The sequence below is a fragment of the Apteryx rowi genome, unplaced genomic scaffold (genome assembly GCF_003343035.1).
Source record: "Apteryx rowi isolate R43461 unplaced genomic scaffold, aptRow1 scaffold_188, whole genome shotgun sequence".
Lineage (NCBI taxonomy): Eukaryota > Metazoa > Chordata > Aves > Apterygiformes > Apterygidae > Apteryx > Apteryx rowi.
In genome coordinates, this window is record NW_020448174.1 from 533933 (window position 1) to 553738 (window position 19806).

Below are 19806 nucleotides of genomic sequence, written 5' to 3' on the forward strand. Positions count from 1 at the left end.
GCTGGTTAAGTGTAGCCCATGCAACACCGTTTGCGTAGCCTCTCATCTCTGAAGCTTTGTTGCATCTTCGTAGATTAACAGATGCGTCCTTAATTCGAGCAGTGAGATGAGTGCGAGAATCTAAATAAGCAGTGCTCGCTCTCCAGAGACATTTACCTTTGCAAACTCTCTTGGGAAGAGATGCAGAACTGTCAAAGGACCTGCCTGGCGCTGCGCGTTGATGGGATTATGCAGATATGCCTCCATCTGCGGCTCGGGAGGCTGCAGTGTTAAAAAAAAGCCACTGATGCCCCAGCGCAACCATCAAAGACTAGTCCAGTAACGAGCACGGCAAGAAGAGGCAGTGCCGTTAGCAGAGTAACCACACGGTGCAATCGCAAGCCTTGTATGTAGAGCAGCGGGACTGAAGGTGGAGGGAAAACAACCGCTTCCAGGGAATACAGGCATATCGACATGGGTAGACAGTAACTCCCACCGGGTTTTGTCACTGGTTGCTTTTCCCCGTTTTGTAAGTGGGGACCCTATGATTCAGCACTGCCCTGTTAATCTTTCCTAGTTTCCTTGGAAGGGGCTTAGAAGAACAGACACTTTCTGTAGTAGCCTGTGCATAGCATCAGCTGAAGGAGCTCTTGGTATGATTTCTCCATGGGCAGGTGCAGAGTTTCTGAGAGATGTTGCTAAATTTATTCTTCTCATTCAGGTTTTCATTTCCATTTAAAACAAGAAAAGATAATGAGCAACTACTCCCATCATATACATACAGCAGAAATGTTTTGCATTTGATGACAGCAGCTACAAGATTTCATCTTCTTTCTAAGCCTGCTTTATCTTACATGCCAAATACCACGATAAAGCCAAGTAAGTGCATTCAAAGCATGCTATCAATTCATCAGTTTCTCGAAGTTCTTGGTCATCTGGGTATTTTATGGAGTTTATCATTTCTAATGTGAGCAACTCAAGCATGTATACTTCAAAGCTGCCTGCTGAAAATATTCTTGTGAGTAATTCAAGGAATATAAACACTGAAGGGTGTGAGGGAGAATTGATTTTTAAATGTATCTGAACATTTCCAGAATATACTTTGCAATGTTTCCTTATTTTTAATATTAATACTTTTATTCTAAAATGTTGGAATCAAATGCAACAGCATGATGTTCTGTTTCTTTATTTTGAAGGCCAGTCAGATTGATTTACCATGCTAATTTTGTAAGAATTTATATTAAAAAATGGGGGGGAAAAAAGAGAGGGAGGGGAACTGAAGAAATGGACTCATGCAATATATGTTCAAAAAGGTTTGTTGATGCAGGTAGCAGCGTCCAGAAATTCCAGACATTGAACCCTTTTGTTCAGTGGAATTGTGAGATTTTGCTGCAACTTGTTGATTACTTATTAACGATGATAATAACCTCAACTAATGAACAATCTTCCCACATAATGCTGAATTAGAGACAAACTCAAGGCTCTAATGAGTTTGTATAGCTCCCTGGTGACAAGTGAAGCAGATGAGTGAAGTAAAACAAACAAATAAAAAAATGAAAACAAAGCCTGTACTTGTTTTTAAGAGATAAAGGTTAACAAAAAAGGCCTCTTAAATGTTTTGTGTTTTGGTGTATGTACATCTTCAAGTTTGTTCATTGGGTAATACAAGGTGGTGCAAATATAGAGAAGTTCAATGTAATAAGTCATTTTAAAATATAATTGGATTCCACAAAGTTTTTAGTTTCATATTATTTTTAAACATTGAGAGATCGGTAGAATAGTTATCAACAGCAAATGGGATGCTTAGCAGCAATGAAGGCCACAATTCAAACAAAAAAGAAGCCACAGCAGTATCTGGAGAAAAATAAATATCAGGAGAATTTTAAAGTGTCCGTAACAATGTTCATTGAAAAATGCCGAATTCTTATCAAAGACTTTAAATCAAGAAAAGCTAAGAAAATAAATCTTTATGTAACAATACTGCATGAGGCACTGTTAAGCCTGTATTAAATCTAAAAAGAAAGAGGAGTACAAACAATCACTTCTCTGCTCTTTATTGACGGTGCTTAAGAGGTGCTTTTTCTGAAGGCTACTGTACCGCAACTATGTATTAAATCATCTGTCATCATTCTTCACAAGAAAGCTATATAAAACGAGCAAATAACATGTTATAAAATATTTAAAATGTAGTTCATGTGAAAGCAGAGCACTAAAAGAATATCTGAAAATAACCGAGGAGGTGCCCTGACGGCTTTTTGCTAGCACTGAGATTGAGGAGCCGAACGGYGCTTTCCAGCAGCTGCGCGTTCCTGCGCTTCGCCTCCCGGGAAGCCCCCTCGGAGCCGGATGGGCCCCCGCTTGCCGGCTGCGCGCATTGCTGCTGTTGGCACAGGCATCGCAAGCGAGGGAAGACGGGCACCTGCACGCCCACCCGCGTTCACCCACGTCTTCATCCGCGCCCGGGACTGCCCACAGCGCTGCTGCACAGCAGTGACGCCAAAACGAGGAGGCTTGCTCGAGGTTCCCCCCGGCGCCTTTGCAAAGGCTGTTGCCCCCCGGCGCGGCGACCCGCTCGGCGCCCCGCGAGCCTGGGCGCCGGCGGTCGGAAGGGCCGCCGTGGTTTCGGGCCGCCAGCCGGGCGCGGTGAGGAGCGCGACGCCGCACGTGGAGCCGTGACTCAGGGAGCGGGACGCTCTTCCTCCGCCACAAGCAACAGAGGCGCTTTCCTCCGCCGTGTTTGCGCGCTCCCACCTGCACGTGCTGCTTTCAGTGCTACCGCCGAAGACGTTGTGGTGCGGTGTTGCAGGAGAGCAGGCTGTTCGTTCTGTCGGGATAGGGAAATCCAGCTAATTTGAGAAGATACGTTTAATAAAACTGGGTCGTTGGCAGAGACCTTTTCATGACATTATCCTGTTTATTAGGCAAAGCAAATCTCTCTGCGTTAGGTTCAAAGACGGAAACGGATTTCCAAAGGAGCTGGGTGCCTACCTTGCTTAGATGATTTTGAAAATCCCACTAGGCCTGTGTTTGCATCTTTTTGGCACCTAAATGCACTTGAAAATCTGGCTCAAGAGTTATTAGAATAACACAAAGGAATAATAACTTATGTTTTTCATGCCAGAAGGGTTTTATTGGCACCGAGCATCTTGGTGTTACACTGGGGGAAATTATATTTGCATGTTTGAGAGCACTGAATAAATTATAACATAAAATAAGACTTTGTTTAACGTACGTAAAGAATCTGTTCTCAAATACATTATTCCTTGTCAGGCTTGAGATAAGTAAAGTGTCCTACCAAGCCTAGGAAGGCGGTAAGCAGGGAGATGGCYGGTGTTCAATGGTTGATTAGCAGTCTGGAAAACAGATACGGAGCAACCACAGCAGATTGCTCAGTMTTCATGCCAGACCTATCATTATTAATTTTTTTTCTTCCTTGCTGCTATTCTTTTGCTTAAGCCTCTTAAAGTCTGCTTGTCCTTTTTCCAGTTCCTATGAAAATATCTCATATAACTTAATAGCCTTGAAATGATTTATTTTGATAAATTTAATGTTACAAATTGGAAAGAGGAATGGATATTTTGGCTCCTAGGTAAGCCTGAGGGAATGGAGGAAATGAATCGAGTTTAGTGTATGTACTGAACTATGTATATATTTTTTTTCATGGCCTCAGGAAGACCCCAGAGCTGAAAGCTCTATATTAATTTTTGATGGTTAGCTTCTATTCTGATGAGAACTATTTCTTTATACCTCTGAGAATAGAATTGAAGAAACAAGAGCTATAGGGCTTGGAAAAATGTCAGTAATACTTTTATGATTTAATTTTAAACTTCTGGCCATACTGGAGAAAACAGTTCTTGAATCATTTTTCCATAACTCATGTATTATATACATCCATAATGAAATGACTGAAAAGAAAATTGATTAGACAGGATTTTCCAGCTTGTTTCATCTCCCAAACATGAGCACTGAGAAGTGCAAGATATAACATTTTTGAGCCATTCTGAAGAACTGACAAACTCCAAATTTGCTACTATACAAAAAGAATTTAAAAATCCAGATCGTTGGGGAGCGGGGGATATTCACCACCAAACTATAGTTTTTGTGCTAAAATAGACGCATGTGCTATAGGCCTGGTTGTTTGCACTCACTCTGCGCGGATGGAAATAGAGTGATACGGAATTGGCCCAGCATAATGAAGTCTGTTTGCAATAAGTTTTGGTGAAGTTCTCTGATGAATAATATGCCATTCTCTGGGACAGTATGGTGGCTGTGTAGCATCCATAATCTCCTCTGCAGTTGTTTGGAGGTCACTGGGTGCTTAAAAACAGGAACGTGGTTACCTTTTCTCAGCTGTGTGCGCCATGGATAACTCGGTGCATTCCAGGGCAAGGAGTGCAAAGCATTTCATGTTGGCAAGGCATGCTGAAGGTGTATTTAAGCTAGTCTCTAATGCTTTCTCTGTGTCCTCCATTGTCTTAATATCAAAATAGCAGGGGATTTGTTTTATTGTAAAACTAATTTCAAATGTTTATTCTTTCTTTGCCTTTTTTTTTTAAAAATACCCTCTTTTAATCAACATTTTATTAAATAAGACAGAACCATGTGAAAAATTGTGAAATACTACATAAAGGAAAACAAGCCTTCAGAATTAATTGCACAGAAGTAACAAGTGCACAGAGTGGTCTAAAACAGAGTTGTATGTGGTTACTTAAATATGTTCTAAGACACGATTCCTAGGTAACAATAGGAAGAATAATTTTCTTCAATTTTTTTTATCTACTGAAAATTAATATGCCCTGCAATATACTGAGATCTGAAAACAGAAACTGATGGACCTATGCCATCAAACCTGCTGAAGACCTGGCTTGATATGCTGAGCTAATTTTGCTATGTTCAGTGTTATTTGGAAAAGGCTTTATAGGCAATGGCTGTTTTAAGGAAGTAAAACATATTTGYACCTGTCTGGAGTAGTTCTGTGCAAGGGGTGCTGTGTGCAAGGAGTGCTAGCTGGTAGAAAGCAAGTGATGTTTCTGCTCATGTAGCATCTGGTTTTGATTTCAGAAGAGAGACAGAGGAAAATGACTTCAATGGGTGGTGACATTAAATACAGCTGTTGCCTGGCAGAAAGCATGTGAGCTCCCTTTTACCCAAGTTAAAGTACTTCTACCTTGCATCATGGATAGGATCAGAGCTCCAGCTGTGTTCTCCCAGAGGAAGAGGCAGAAAGGATTGCATTCCCCAAACCCTCCCTGCAGCTATGAAATCAAGTTCAATAAATTTGTCATTTTTATTATGCAGAGGAAGATGGGGATGACCAGAAGGACATTTCTGATGGAGCTGGCAAGAAGGAAAGGTTTCAGAGTAGAAAGTGAGCTAAGGTAGGAAAACCCTTGTATACGTAGAAATAAAATATAGTCATAATGCTTGAAACATTCTAACTTAACAAATACAATCATACAAGTGATTGCAGTGGAAGTTTTTGTGTCTTTGGTGTTTATGCTTTGCTCTTCCAACTATAWTGATGTTTCAGGATTTCAGCATGTGTTCTTAAAGTGCGGCTCATCCCTGTTATCTTCTGGGAAGAAAACGGAGATCAGGCATAACACAGACATTAGCAAAAATGCTAATTTTTTACCTTTGAAATCTATATTTCTAATTTATCTTAGTCTGTCAATTTTAATGTGTTTGCACTTCTCAGTGTGCTACTTCTCACATGGAAAATCAAGCAAATGTAAGGTCTGAACCTGCAAATGTTTCTCACAGAATTTGTTTCTGTGCGTTTGTGTAGTCTCACTGGCATCAATGAATCATGTCGTTAGCCGATGTAAATCAGTCATTGTTTATTTCCCCATTGAAGTCGGGTTGGAATTGATCTAAATTTAATGGCCAATTCCTGAAACGAAAAAATTAAATATACTGGCATGGAAAATGTGATGGGCTGACAGGGATATGTTTCTCTACAACATTTATGGCATTCTAATAGTCTTTCTTTGAATTATACAATTCGGTGAGTTTCAAAGTAGTGACTTTTTAAATAAAGAATTACTGTCATACTTTGCTCATACAGAAAAGCACTGCACAAAAGGCCAAGGAATGAAATACCACAGATGTTGCATTTCAGGATGAAGGTGTACTCCAGCTGCAGATTTATTTGGTGGTGCTTGGGTAACATCAACACGGTTTGAAGCAGGGCTTCCTCCAATTAGTGCTCTTCAYGAGTGCAAGTTATATCATTGTATAGTGTTCAATAGGTTTTCTGAAAAGTTGGAAGAAACCCAAATATTGATCACTTCTCTATRTCTGTATGCATATATATATCACTGGGTCTTCCTTGTAAATGCTCATTTTCCACAGATTTTTCAATCCCATCAACTTTGAAAGGCTGAGGAAGGAAGAAGAAAGTTCATAGGTAGAAATAATTTGTATATCAAGATTCAAGTAGGTATTGTATAGAAGTAGGCAATTAGAGTCTAATACAAAACTAATTGAATTCTTAGAAAAAAATGGATGGGGCTGTGCTGAATCCTACATTAACAGTCCATTAAGGAGTGAGTGTAGGGTTCATCTGGGCTGCTTTGACAGAGGCATTTATTGCTGCTATTTCAGGCTTTCTATAAGTTGTATGCAAGCCAGACAGGTGTATGTTTAATTTCAGCTCAGCTGCTACTGGATAAAACAGAACTATTTAACTGTTAATTTTTGTTTTTGAGAATGCCAGAGGAAACGCTAAATTTGTTACATTCTGTGCCAAGAAAAAGGCACAGCTGTACAGGTACCAGAGGAAACTGGTGCACAGCAACTAAACTGCTGCTGCGAGCATAGCGATGGCAAAGTTCCCAGATCTGCAGCTTGGTACAAATACATTAAATATGAATAATTTATATAAAGTAAAATAAACCACAGGAAGCAGAAGTTCTGTGTGTCTAACTGAATTTTTTTTTTAGTCAAGTGAAGATGTGACAGTTTAATTAAAGTAGAASCTAGCAGGGTTAAATAATAATAAAAATAATAATATTTCATGGAGACTGACCTAACCTAGGTTTGTCATGTTTTAGATTATAACAAAATGGCCATTTTTTTCAATGGTCTCTCTCTACAAGTTGAACACTATAAAAAGACTGTGTTATACTGTGATATTTTTCTTATTTCTAAAATATAGCAGATTCAATGCATTTTTTTCAACTTTCCAAGATATAGTAAATTGAATGCTTTGGAGGGCTATGTTACAACAGTTTTCTAGGGGATGACCCTACAGCATTTGCTTTTGTAATTAGGCGATTTAATGAAATCACTGACTGTAGGTGTGAATCAGGGCCACAGGGATAGRTCCAGGGGTTTTGCTGGTCTCCTAGAATGCAGTTTGCTTTGAAAGGTTGTGCATGATCCGTCTCCTCCAACAGTTAGCACAGGTTTTCTTAAAGTCCATATTAGCCAGACATCTTCACCAGTGGTGCCCTGCCTTCTAGCTGGCCGCTTCACGTTGTCTGGTGTTAGGGAAGGGCTGCAAAGCGACCTGTGCTGTCCATCAGGATCAGACAGTGCTGTTGCCACTGCGAGCTGGTGGGAGGATGCGGTGGCTTGGAAATGGGTGCTGTTGCCATCRGGACAATTCATGTTCAAAATTTGGGCTGTATTTCTATTAAAAACAAGGTAAAATAATCACACTGGATGTATGTGTGTTTTCCCCAGTAAGTTTAGGAATATGGTGGCTGATCTCAGTTAATTTTGACATAGATTTCAGGGATATTGAGGTCCTACACGTTGAAAATCAGCATGAAAATCAGCAGTTAGGTAAAGATGGAAATGCAGCAGACACAGGTAAAGGAGAACCGGGTAGGCGTGTGAGAACAACCTTGCACTTTATTATGTTCTAGAGACTCCACATGGGTGAGAGCCGTGCTCCAAATGCTGGAGTACCATCAGCTGGAGGTTGCTTCTGCTTAGATCCCAAAGCCCATCAACCATGAAACACAGTTCCTTAGCAAATCTGTTTGGGGGTCAACTTGTTCTACTGTCTGTTTAAACGGGATCCTTAGTTTCCTCCTTAATTAGTTATCGGYTTTGTGGGTGACTCTACAACACTGACAGGGGAGACACGCTAGGAAGTTCGCACTTAAAATTTCCTACTGTGTTGGTAGTTTTCTGAACTTCCTGAGGAATATCAACAGGACAGGAAATTTACAGACCATGCCAAGCACATACATAGTTTCTTGAAACATAAACCTTGTCCCTGTCTATTCTTTACCTGGAGAAGATGCAAAACAGTAATTCTTTATAAAAATGAAGTATCAGGTGATTCTTTCCCATGTTATTCTAATATATCAAACTGACTTTAGTATAGTAACCGTTGTGCTGCCATATTTTTAAGCAATGTACACGTAACTACCATATAATCTATTGAACAATAACTCAAACTAATCTGTAAATTTTGTGTCAACTAAACTAGGATATCAGTTTTCTAAGACTGGTTCTTAATAGCAAGGAAGAGGTTTTTAGAAGGAGTGCATAATTCATAAGATTTAGATCACGAACATTTGCCAATGCCATATATAAAGAGCTTAATATAAGCACAGAAGATCTAAATTTACAAAAAATATTAGCTGTAGAGCTTTAGAGGATTATTGTTAACAGACTTGCTGACACTGTAAAGCTTTCATTCATTGATCAGGAATTTTGAGGGGGGAGGGAGTCTGTCAGGTACCATGAAACAGCCTCTTCGTTCTGCTACTGCTTGTACAAGCTAAATATTTTCAAGGCTGCAAAAAGATGTGTAATAGCATAGTGTCCTACAGAAGTTAAGTAATGCCGAAAGAAAGAAAATGCTGCACTTACAGATGGTGTCAGGCTAAATTTTTTTCTTAAAGTAGATTCGCTGAATGGAAGAGCTATATTGTGATATGAAAACGCAACCTGCTTCCCACATCCTTACATACGACACGTACTACAATTTTCAGGAAGTGAATGGTATTTAAATATGGTAATAGCAGCTATATAGTTGTCTACAGTTGGGTTCAGACAAAAAGAAAGCTTATTTTTGTGTATTTCCTGACAGTGACTCTGTCACTCACATTGTGGCAGAGAACAATTCCTACCCGGAGGTGCTGGACTGGCTGCGAGGGCAGGCGGTGGGGGACAGCTCCAGGTTTGAACTACTGGATATKTCCTGGTTCACAGCCTGCATGGAAGCTGGGAGACCAGTTGATTCAGAAATGAAATATCGACTGATGGTAAGTCAGATACTTCAATGTGCATGCAATGTCATTCAAAATGAATGACTGTGATTTTTTTTTCTACCCCCCCAAATATATACATATTTATATATAATTATGTTGTGAATCAGTTTTTGATTTAAGCACATTTTTCTGAAGCTTACATTAGTAATTCACACAGTTTTAATAAATTAAGAAGGATACCTTCCAAACCTTTTCTAATAGGCTATGTTGGTGTCTGCCAATATAAGTCATCATGCTGATGCAAGTTACAAACTGCATAATATCTGTCGTTTATGCAAGATTGGTGCCATTAAAGGGAAAAGATCCCTCAATGAAATATTTGCTTTTGTTGTGGTATTTGTGGTATTTCCACAAATGCTTAAATGCCATGGTAAATATACCACTGAGAGGGATGCGTTTTAGTTAAGCTCCTGGCAGAACACTTTGTCTCTTCAAAACAATACAAAAATGTTAAAATCTTCGCTGTTCAGAGCRACCAGCTGACTAGTTGGCCCTTGAAGAACCTGTGAAGCGCAGGCCRCTGCAGTCTGGGGCCAGACACTTACAAACTTGGCACCAGCAAGCAGGACGGCGGAAAGAACTGAAGGTTATTATCGTKTTGCGCTGTCTCACAGCAGGCTGGTTATTCTGTGCACAGGGTTTGACCTCCAAGCCATGGATGCCCTCTGGTCTACATCTGATAAAATTGTGCACTAGTTTCTCAGGTTGGAGTATTGTAGTGAAACGGTGGTATGCAGTGCACCCAGGGCAGACAGGTGTATTTACAGGGTGTAAATGACGACTGTGCGGTGGTGATACCTGCACGCGCTGGGCACGGTGTGTCTACAGCGTGTCCCTCTGGGCCAGGAAATAGATCCTGGGCTGCGGTGGGATTAATGTGTTTCCCTGGGYTGTGTGCGCCCGAGTCTCACCATGGTGGATGTAACGTGGCCTGGTGAAGACGTTGATTCGTATGTCAGGAGAATTGCAGGTCTGATCTAAAGCCCTCCGCAGCGACGTGCAGGGCTCCTCCTGGCCTCGGGGGCCTGGACCAGGCTCTGGGTGAACGATGCTGCCGCTGCCAAACGGGATCTGGGAAACCCGTGAACACCGGGACCGCAGCAGGATTTGCACTGTATATCTCCCTGTTAGGTAGAGCAGGTCTGAAAATTAAACAGCAATGTCGCACTGTTTTCTTCCTCTTCTTCATCACCTGGATTTTTAGAATATGAAGACTGATTCAGCAATAAAAGCTATTGCTTCTGATTCATTTTTCAGTCATCTTTCATTGCCAGAAACTGTTTTCCCAGATTTTACACACAAAAATTGCTGTTTAATAACAATTTAAAAAGCAATGAATACACCAGATGGAGCTGTCGCTCCCAGACTCAGCATAATTCTGTGACAGAATGTGTGTTTATATTTGCAGTACTTCCAGGGAAATATTTCTGCAGTATTTTTGCAATATTTCCAGTGAACCTGCTGAAAGAAGAATATGCTAAAGAAATGAAAGCAAAAGAGAAATAAAACTAAAAACCTTGTGACTGCTATATTATATAATCTTATAGACAAACAGGTCATAAAAATATAAATCCTGTGATTGCAAAAAATTTCTCTAAACAAGAAACAAATCCCAAACAGGTGAGGAAATCTATAAACCCCGATAAACTATGCTGCTTTGCACCAGGATTAGAAAGTGAACCAAATCACCCATTATGCAACTTCCACTTAATTTCAGCAGTGCTGAAAAGCCTGTGGCTTCAAATGTCTCAGAAAGTATCTTTTCATAGACTGATTTTTCTTTTCAAAGCAAGAAATACCTTTGTCTCTCTCCAAAATGTCTCCAACTATGCTGAAGCTTACTTTTTCTTTTTTTTTCTTTTTTTTTCCATCAGTGAGAAGGCTACTGAAAATTGAACTGCCTTAGTTTTCTTTTATATATAAAAAGTAGGTCTTTTTGGAATAATGCTAGAGCAGAAATTTCTGAAAAAAGCTAGCAGCACTGTCATGGGATCATTACTATACTTCAAGGCTGGCTCTGTAAGCAAGAGCTTCTATATTTGTTGAGGCATAGAGACTTCATGCTAACAATTGTAGAGCACAGCACGCAAGCCAGCGATAGCAGTACTGTTAACTTTAAAACTTATAGTTAAGACTAGTCTTAATTACATAGTGGTCTCCAAGTAATAAACATTTTTGTAATGCAAACAAGGAAGGAAGTAAAAGGATTCTAGAAATTCAGCAAATTTAAAATAGTTTTATTATTGCTATGTCGTCAGGATTTTTTTTTGCCTGGAGAAATGAGGAAGGACTGGAATAAAGGGTAACTTTCCTTTTAAGTATTGGGCCAGACTTGTAAATAAGGTGAATTAATTGGCGTTTCACTGAAGACAAATTTGGTCCGTTACGTCAGTTTTGTGAAATGAAAGTGAATTAACAAAACTTGAACTCAGGCTATATCATAAAGGTTTGGGGGTAAAAAGAAAGGATGGCAGTGGGTGAATGTCGTGTGTGAAATCCCATCTACAGTGGGTTAGTGACAAAATTCCCGTTAATTTCAATAGCGACAAGATTTCATCTTTCAGGTCTCACAGTAGTCTGGAAGCTTGTGCTTCCTTCAGGACATTTGTTTTAGTGCGTTGCTGAAAAGAAATGTCCTTCACAGTGCAAAACAAGGGGAATAAGTCAGAGTTACAGACCATTAGGTAATATACTAATTAAAACTGTCGTTAAAGTACAGAACGCTCTGCAAGATGCTCTGATGTTAAAATGATTTATATAGTATAAAAGGTTGGGTGAGCAGGCCTAAGYTGGTCTGAATTCTTAGAGATTCATTCAGCGACAGTTGACTTTTATAGTTAATAGCCATCACTTAACTCCATAGGCTACGCAGRGGTGGTGGCCAAACAGCAGCTTTAAAGGGAAATCCAAATATTTCTGTGCTTTGCAAACGCCTTTGTCCCGCTGACACCTCCGGGCAGAGAAGCACCTGCGCAGCCGCCAGCAGGTGGGTTTTCGGGGGACGCAGGCGTCGCACGAACGTGCACGCAAACGCCGGGGCCCCCCGCGCGTCGGCCGGCCCGGCCGCCTCCTGGCTGGGGGAGAAAGAGGCAGCGGGGAAGCTTGCGGAGGGGTGGGAAGAGGGGCGAGGGGCCGGAGGCGGGTTGGCCTCCTCGCCAGCCTTGCGAGCCTTCCTTTCCGCGCTGGGAGAAGGAAATCCCCCTCCTCCTGAGCCCCTGCGGCAGCATGCGACAGGCAGCTCGTATTTAACATTTTCCTGAGTGTCTCGCTCTATTGCCTCATGAAAGAGGGAGGCTTTAACTAATGGAAGAAATCTTTCATACAGACAGTTAGAGTTCCCCAGAAAATAAAATGAAACTTATAATCTAGCCATCCTCTGTTCATAAAACGCTGGCTATCAGCAGACTTTATTATTTGATCAATGCTGTCTGGACTTTACAAAGCTGCTGGCTGTTGAATAATGTGGCCTGACACCGTCCCTAGTATCTACCTCGGCGCCTCATTCACTGCTGCTGCGCTCGCCCTTTCTGCCTTGTTTCCCTGTGCCGTTATGSTGCTTTGTTTGTGTAGTCAAAGAAATATTTTGACAAAGAGCAAAGCAGGCGCTTACAGGATTGATTCTGCACCTGAGCACCTCTCCTGTAAAAACTGGTGTTAATGATGCAGGCTGCTTCTCCTGCTTATGCCGTGCTGAAAATGTCATTGCAAGGGAACGCGAGTGACAGTCGCTGCTCGGCACGTTGTTCCTGCAGCACAAAAGCAGGGTAAAAATGCTACCAATAGGGAAAGAAGAAAATGGGCCAATAAGAGAAGTATTAAATTGAACACTTCAGAGACTAGAACTTTGTCACATTCGTACAATACCATTCATACAATACCAAATAGAGCCATTTTGCAGGTTTTCTGTAGCAACTCTACAGAATTAAGGCATGGGTTTTATCAGAAGCAAGCAAGCAGCCTGCACTTTTGGATATTTTCATGCCAGTCCCTGTGTAGTTTGCCATAATTTGGTTTTAATGCAATGGAGATGTCTGCAAAAGAGGGATTTAAATGCTTACATTTTGCTCATGTTTGTAGTTGTTTCCTCCCAATACTATAAATTGTTCTGAGGTTGTGCGAGTTTTGCAGGATTGCTTGTATTACACTAATTGCCACTGGACAGAACTTTGTTTTGTCCCATAATCTGTACAGATTATATTCTCCCATCTGCTCTTCCCACCAAAAAGCAATATAAATTCTGCTCTTGTGTTTCACTGATGATAGGAAAAGATCATTTCTGTAGTTCTCATGCAGACACTGTAATATTCCCTACAAATCAGACTGTAGCAATTAGAGTTGCAATACATTTTTGCTATTGATTTCTAGCCCAATTTTGTTCTGTTATTTGTATAACCAAGTCCTGCTAATTAAAAGCATAACCATGTGGATGCTGAATGAGGAAAAATGCTCAAATAATTTTGCTAAGGTGAAATGGGATGTTTATGCGCCAGTCTATCACCCTCCTAAGTATGTTGAGTTTCTGCATTAATTTTGCTCTCATTAGGCTGATGCCAGATAATGCTATGCATGGGGCTTTTGTTCCTGGATAGCGTGTCTATGTTCTAATGAAGATAATAGCTTATTGTGTATTCTGTTCAGTAACACTGTGTTTGTTCACAGTCTTCTCAGCTGGCACTATCATTGCAAGCAGTATATTAGCTATAATCAATCATAGTTTATATGATTTAAAATCAATTTTAAAGTATAATACATGAATGTGTGCAAGAGTGGATGAGTAGTGCTGTTGATCCTGACTGAAACCTATTTTGGTTATTCCCAAGAGTGGATTTAGGCATAAAATAACTTCCTTCCTTTTAGCATATACTATGCAAACTGCCATATAATTCTCTGCTCTTTCAGCTGTGTAAGCAAATGCCTTTATTTTTTTGTGAATACTATCATGTAACTATTCTGAATCAAATACAAAGGCAATTTAGTATGAAATTATATGTGATATGTGTATGCATCTGTCTCTCTCTCACACACACACACTCTTACAGGTTTGCCTAGCATAGTTGCTATCTTTATGCCTGCATTTATTTTGAGAAAGGGGCCATTATTCCGTTGTTGGGATGAAAATTTTCTCAGCATATCTGTGTGATTTTTTTGTTGAAGCATTTGCCTGTGGCTTTTGGATAGTGCAATGTAATATGTTTTTGACAGATCTGCCAAATGTTTTCAGGCAAAGTGATAAATGGGAAAAAATACACAGAAATGCTGAGAACACTGTGGGTGTTTCCAAAGTATTTCAGATTTGGGCACTTTCAATGAAAGCAAAGGAATTAAAGGGCTGGATGTATAAGGCAGTAGAAAAGCTGGTGCCAGCTCCTCTGTTCCCAGTTGCTCACTGGTCAGGACACTGACATGTTGAGGACTCGTGGACTCGGGACTCCCTTCTGCTCTGGGGGATACGAATCGACATATCCCACCTTTTAGGAGATTCCCTCCTCACTAGGCTGGAGAGACTCCTGGGGTCGGAGGTTGCCCTCAGACTTTCTTGTCAGACTGGTGCCTTTTGCATGGAACAAAATGAGAAGAAAAGAGAGCGATCACATATGTGGCCTGGTGCTTAGGACGCTCTCATTTAAGATTAGGCACCTGGCTCCTTTTCCTTGCTCCAGTGAACATTTAAAAGTAATGTGTGAAGTGGATCATCATCTACAAAAGGAATTGAGTGAGAGACGACATCGTCAGGTGAGCACAGGTGGCTGGATGAAAGGATTTTAAGACTGTTTGTGATGTTCCCTTTGCTTCATAATGACCCCGAAATAGAACATTTGCTTTTGGCTGAATCAATTCAATCAAGGCCAAAAATGTTTTCTTTTGTTTTGCCTAGAAGACAAGAGAGGAAAAGTTTATTTTAGAATCATATAAACATTTTTTCTCCAGCACTAAATTCAGCTACAGATGAAAAAGTCAGTTATGGGAGCACCACTATTTTTTTTTTTCCATCTAACATCCCTGATTTTCYGTTGAATCAGCTAGTGTTTTCTGGTTAAAAAAAAAAACAAAAAAAACCTGTCTGTGTTCTTTCAACTTTATCCACTTTTACGGCTTTATAGTTTTGGAGTCCTACTGTAATAGCAACAAAAGCAATATTTTCCATGTAAAGCCCCCCTGTTTTTAAATAACAATGCCACTGAAATCTCTCTGCAATAACTTTCTGCACAAAATGAATAATCCTGGTAGTCACCAGATAAACCAATTTTGTCAGTGGAGCTAATGGGAAATCAATTGATTTTCCTAGGAAGATAGTAAGGGCATTATTGTTCTCTTATTACATTTAAAGGAACATATTTTGGGCTCAAGGAATGTATTTTTGGTATTTTAAACTACTTAATAGATGCAACACCATTTTACCTCCTCCCCCTCCCCCTCCCCCCCCTTTTTTTTTGCTAGGAACAGCAAGATCAGTTTCCTGCTTTGGATACATCTGAATCAGAAGTACCATCATTTACTGCAAGCAAAGTATCTCAATATTCATGTCAAAGGAAGACAACTTTAAATAACTTCAACAAGAAATTCACGGTAATATGTATTCCATCCATGAAATAAAAGCTAGAACAAATAAAATAATACAGTACTTGGGTCAATGCTATCCATGGTATCCTCAGAAAATTAATGGGTTAAACATTCAGCACAATGATAGGAATCAAAAAAAATTAAAATCTGCCATATTTAAAATAAAACTGAGTGTAAACTTAATTGCATCTTTTATGTATTGCTGCTGAAAGCTTAACACTGTATCTTTAAATATGCTAATAGCTTGCAAGCACATGATTTTTTTGCAAACAAATGATTGAATAACATTCTGAAAATGTCTTTTGGCCTTTCATTACAGTCTTATTTGACAAGATTAAGGTAATAATAAGCAAAAGTTTGGTATTGTTCAGTCGAAGACACTTTACAATTGCTGTGCTCTCCGTTCTTTTCCCCAGGTGTCCAGTTCTTCAAAATGAGGCTGTAAGCTTTGTATTTTCACATTTGCTTAATTATAAAGACAGATTGTGTGATCAGTGTAATCACTTTAACATGATGAAAACCTCCTTAAACTGTCCAATTAAACAGGTATCTCAGAAACTGTCATATATCCTATTTAAAGCTCTTAACAATACAGACTTCAGTGGACATGAAAAGCCTGAGTCAMCTAGTCTAAATTCCACTTAAGTTCTTGCGCCTTACGTCTCCTCTTGGCTGGCTCTGGACAGTCGGCAACAACAGGTCAATAGGAAACATTTGACACAGGCGCTCTAATGTAATTTAGTCTGAATCAGTCTGGCCTAGATACATTCATACATTTTCAACTATAATATGAAACAACTCTSCATCTTCGTGAAGATTTATTATTTATTTGGTTATCACTTATTATTTTATTAACTTTTACTTTTGGGGGGTGTGTGCCTATAAATAATTACAAATCTTACAGATAAATATTATTTGTGAGATCCATATACAAAGAAAATGCTGTTCAGAGTAACAATAGATACCAGTATTTTGGAAATAAAAAATATTTACAAGAATGTAAATATTAAAAACACTGGAAGTTCAGAATTAAAGCTAAACCTGACAGAAATTTCAAAATGCTTTGGTCTGGAAATGCCCAGTTAAAAGTTAAGCACCCTGGGTCGTGCCTTGAAGTAATGCTCTGAAATAATCATTGGTTATGATGAATATATAATAGTGTTTATGGAACTCAAGTAGACAAAACTGGCCATTTAGAAGTTTTCCCTTCGTTACATAATCGCAGCATAGACAATTAAATTTAACTGACAATTTTGTTCTTCACAGCCAAAGCTTGTAGCTGGGTAGGACTTGAGCAATGTATTACTGCTGAAATTGGATGGTGGCTAGAGGGCTGGAGCACGTGACTGATGAGGGGCACCTGAGAAACTGGCCTTGTTTAGTGTAGAGAGGAGATGGCTTCATGGGGACCTAATAGCAGCCTCCTTGTTCCTGCCAGGAGGCTCCTGGGCAGATGGAGCCGGGCTCTTTGCTGAGGTGCAGGACAGGAGAACAAGAGCCAGGGGTCATAAACTGAAACAGGGAAGGCTCCAAAGGGGGAGAAAGAAAAATTTTCACTATGAGAATAATAAAGCTTTGGAGCAGGTTGTCCAGAGAGGCAGTGCAGTCTCCATCCTTACAGGTTTTCAAAACGTGATGGGACAAAACCCTCTTTTGAACCTGCTTTGAGCATGAGGTTGGGCTTCCTGAGCTCCCTTCCCTCCTGAATGTTTCCATCACTCTAAAAACTGCTGCTTTCAAAATAGCTCCCGTGTCCCACTTTCTTCTAGAGGAGCAAAGCTTCATACTATGTTTTCATTTAGCCTCTTGAAAATAGTCATTGTTTTTCATGATTCATAAAAAACAAATTCAGGTTGTCATAAAGGAAGATGTCAGACCCAATGCAATATGACCCAAAGTTTCTGGAAAATACTGGCCTTCGTGAAGAGGTTTGAAATAAGTATCTTAGTTTTACATTTGCTGAAAACAGTGAAATATGGTAGTCATTTTGAAAGTAAAAAGGGAAAAGCAAAGGGAAAAGCAAAAAGTAAGTGTAATGGAAAATGACAAAAATACAATAACTACTCTTAGAAGGCATGACGTTGTCATGATTTTTAATTATTAATAAGATACTGAGCACAGAAAGATCCAAAATAAGGGATAGTCCTTTTTAATGATACATTTTAAATATAATTTTAACTTATTAAATAATTTATCTCTTTACTTGTAAATTTTCACAGTATTTTTCTATTTTCAAAGAGGGAGTACTATAATTTTGGGGAATATATAGTTTGTCTTCAAGTTGTTGAGTTCCTGAATTTAGTCCAAGATTCAATTCAAACTTTACTGTAAAACTATGATAGCAGCAACATATTATTTATTGAGTGGTTTCTCAGTTGTACCTGCTTTTCATAGAGAGGCAGTCCCTAAATTATTTCCAGGTTTTTCATTGCAGCAGCCTTAATGTCAGACTACAACTTGTACTTGATAAATTAGCTGAAAACATTAGAAGGAATATAGTTCAATGACTGAAGTACTGGGGCTGTGTTCAGTTATCCTATATATCAAACATTTCTAAATCTGTGCAGAAATTAGGTTTAGGAGTGACAAAGGTGGCCGTTTTTCATCCTCCTACTTTGAGAGAAACTGTTCTGAGCTCATGTTGTATTTTACTTCTGGAGGCGGTACTGCACAAATTGATAATGCTTATGAGTCTATCCAGCATCTGTATCTTGAAACTTATAATGTAACTCCTTAGGGCTGTTCTTTTTCCTCATAACCAAAACTTGCAATGACAGCTGAAGGCTTAGGTGTTTATGGACTGCAAGTGTTGACCCATTTCCTGGAGGTCTGCCAGTCAGTCTGCCTAATGTCACATGGGCTTGATTTTCAGTTTTGCTGTTGTTTTGTGGGTCTTGTATTAAACCTGTAATTCACGTTCTTGAATAAAAGTGTTCCAACATATTTTTCAGTGCTTAGCACTTAACAAATGCAATGAAGCGTTGGTATAATTTGGTTGTGCATGCTGTGGGCAGCCAACCGTTAAATGATAGATTTTCCCTGGCTCAATGCCATACATCCCGAAAATTAGGTCTAAACCATCTTGAATAATGGGCTGATGATAGTATTTTGTTCTAACAACTTTATTCTATGAGACAGAGTTATTCTCTTTTCTTACAAACGTTTTATTTTCTTTGGTTAGCTTGAAAATACTGAGTTTTGATCTTGCCTTTTACAGGGGCACAGAGCTTTTATTTGCTTTTGTATTCTTGGATGAACTCAGGGGTCCTTGCTTTTGCTAATGGACCTTGATGCCTTGATACCCTAGATCAAATTCTTCCCKTGAATGAGTAGAAGTTGTATTTGAGAAGGAGTAGCAGTTATATTTGACATCTTTTAGTCTGTCCATAATAGCATGAAAACAGTCACTAATATGGCAGTGATGTGAGTATAATGAGGCTTTGAATCTCCTGCTTTCTAGAAAGAGACACTGTTGGAGACTTGATTATCTGGAGCTCAGATAACTGTAATTAGTCATCAGTTTTCATCTTAAGTCCTGTTCTGTATATATTTTACAACTGAAAGACCATTTATTAAAACCAAAGGGCAGGGAGATTTGATGAGAGATCGTGAGAACAATGTGGAGGAGGTCTAGTATATGCTAGATGCAATTTCTATGCTCGGCTGTCCCATGTTCCCTTTATAGGGGAAGACTTGGGAAATGACTTACAGATAGGTGCAGCAGATCAGCTTTACATCATGGAAAAAGCTACAGAAAGGTTGGCAAAGACAGTTCAGATGTGAAGTTTTCATGCCTATGTTCAATATGATGCAAATTCTAAAAAAATCATTTTTTGCGGGCCACTGAGTAGTAGCAGGGCCTGTTGTTTGTATAGAGAATAAACTTAGTATGTCCGGTCACGTGCCAAGGAAGAAATAATGGCATTGTGTGGCAGCTTACAGAGGAGAAGTACAACCCCTTCAGACCTGTGGGGCCTTCTGCAATCTTTGGGACATGCTGCAGGTGACCCTTTTGTGTAATGGCAACTGTTCA

General features: G+C 39.6%; 1 protein-coding gene across 1 annotated transcript in view; it reads left to right on the plus strand.

Moving 5' to 3' along the window:
* The first annotated feature begins 5154 nt into the window (after positions 1-5154).
* The window catches only part of DNTT (DNA nucleotidylexotransferase), a 96772-nt gene continuing 82120 nt past the window's right edge, over positions 5155-19806 (plus strand). Inside the window, exons 1-3 of the mRNA XM_026061937.1 lie at positions 5155-5357; positions 9032-9206; positions 15651-15779. Of these exons, the coding sequence (XP_025917722.1) occupies positions 5155-5357; positions 9032-9206; positions 15651-15779 (507 nt within the window). The remainder of the gene's footprint in view (positions 5358-9031; positions 9207-15650; positions 15780-19806) is intronic.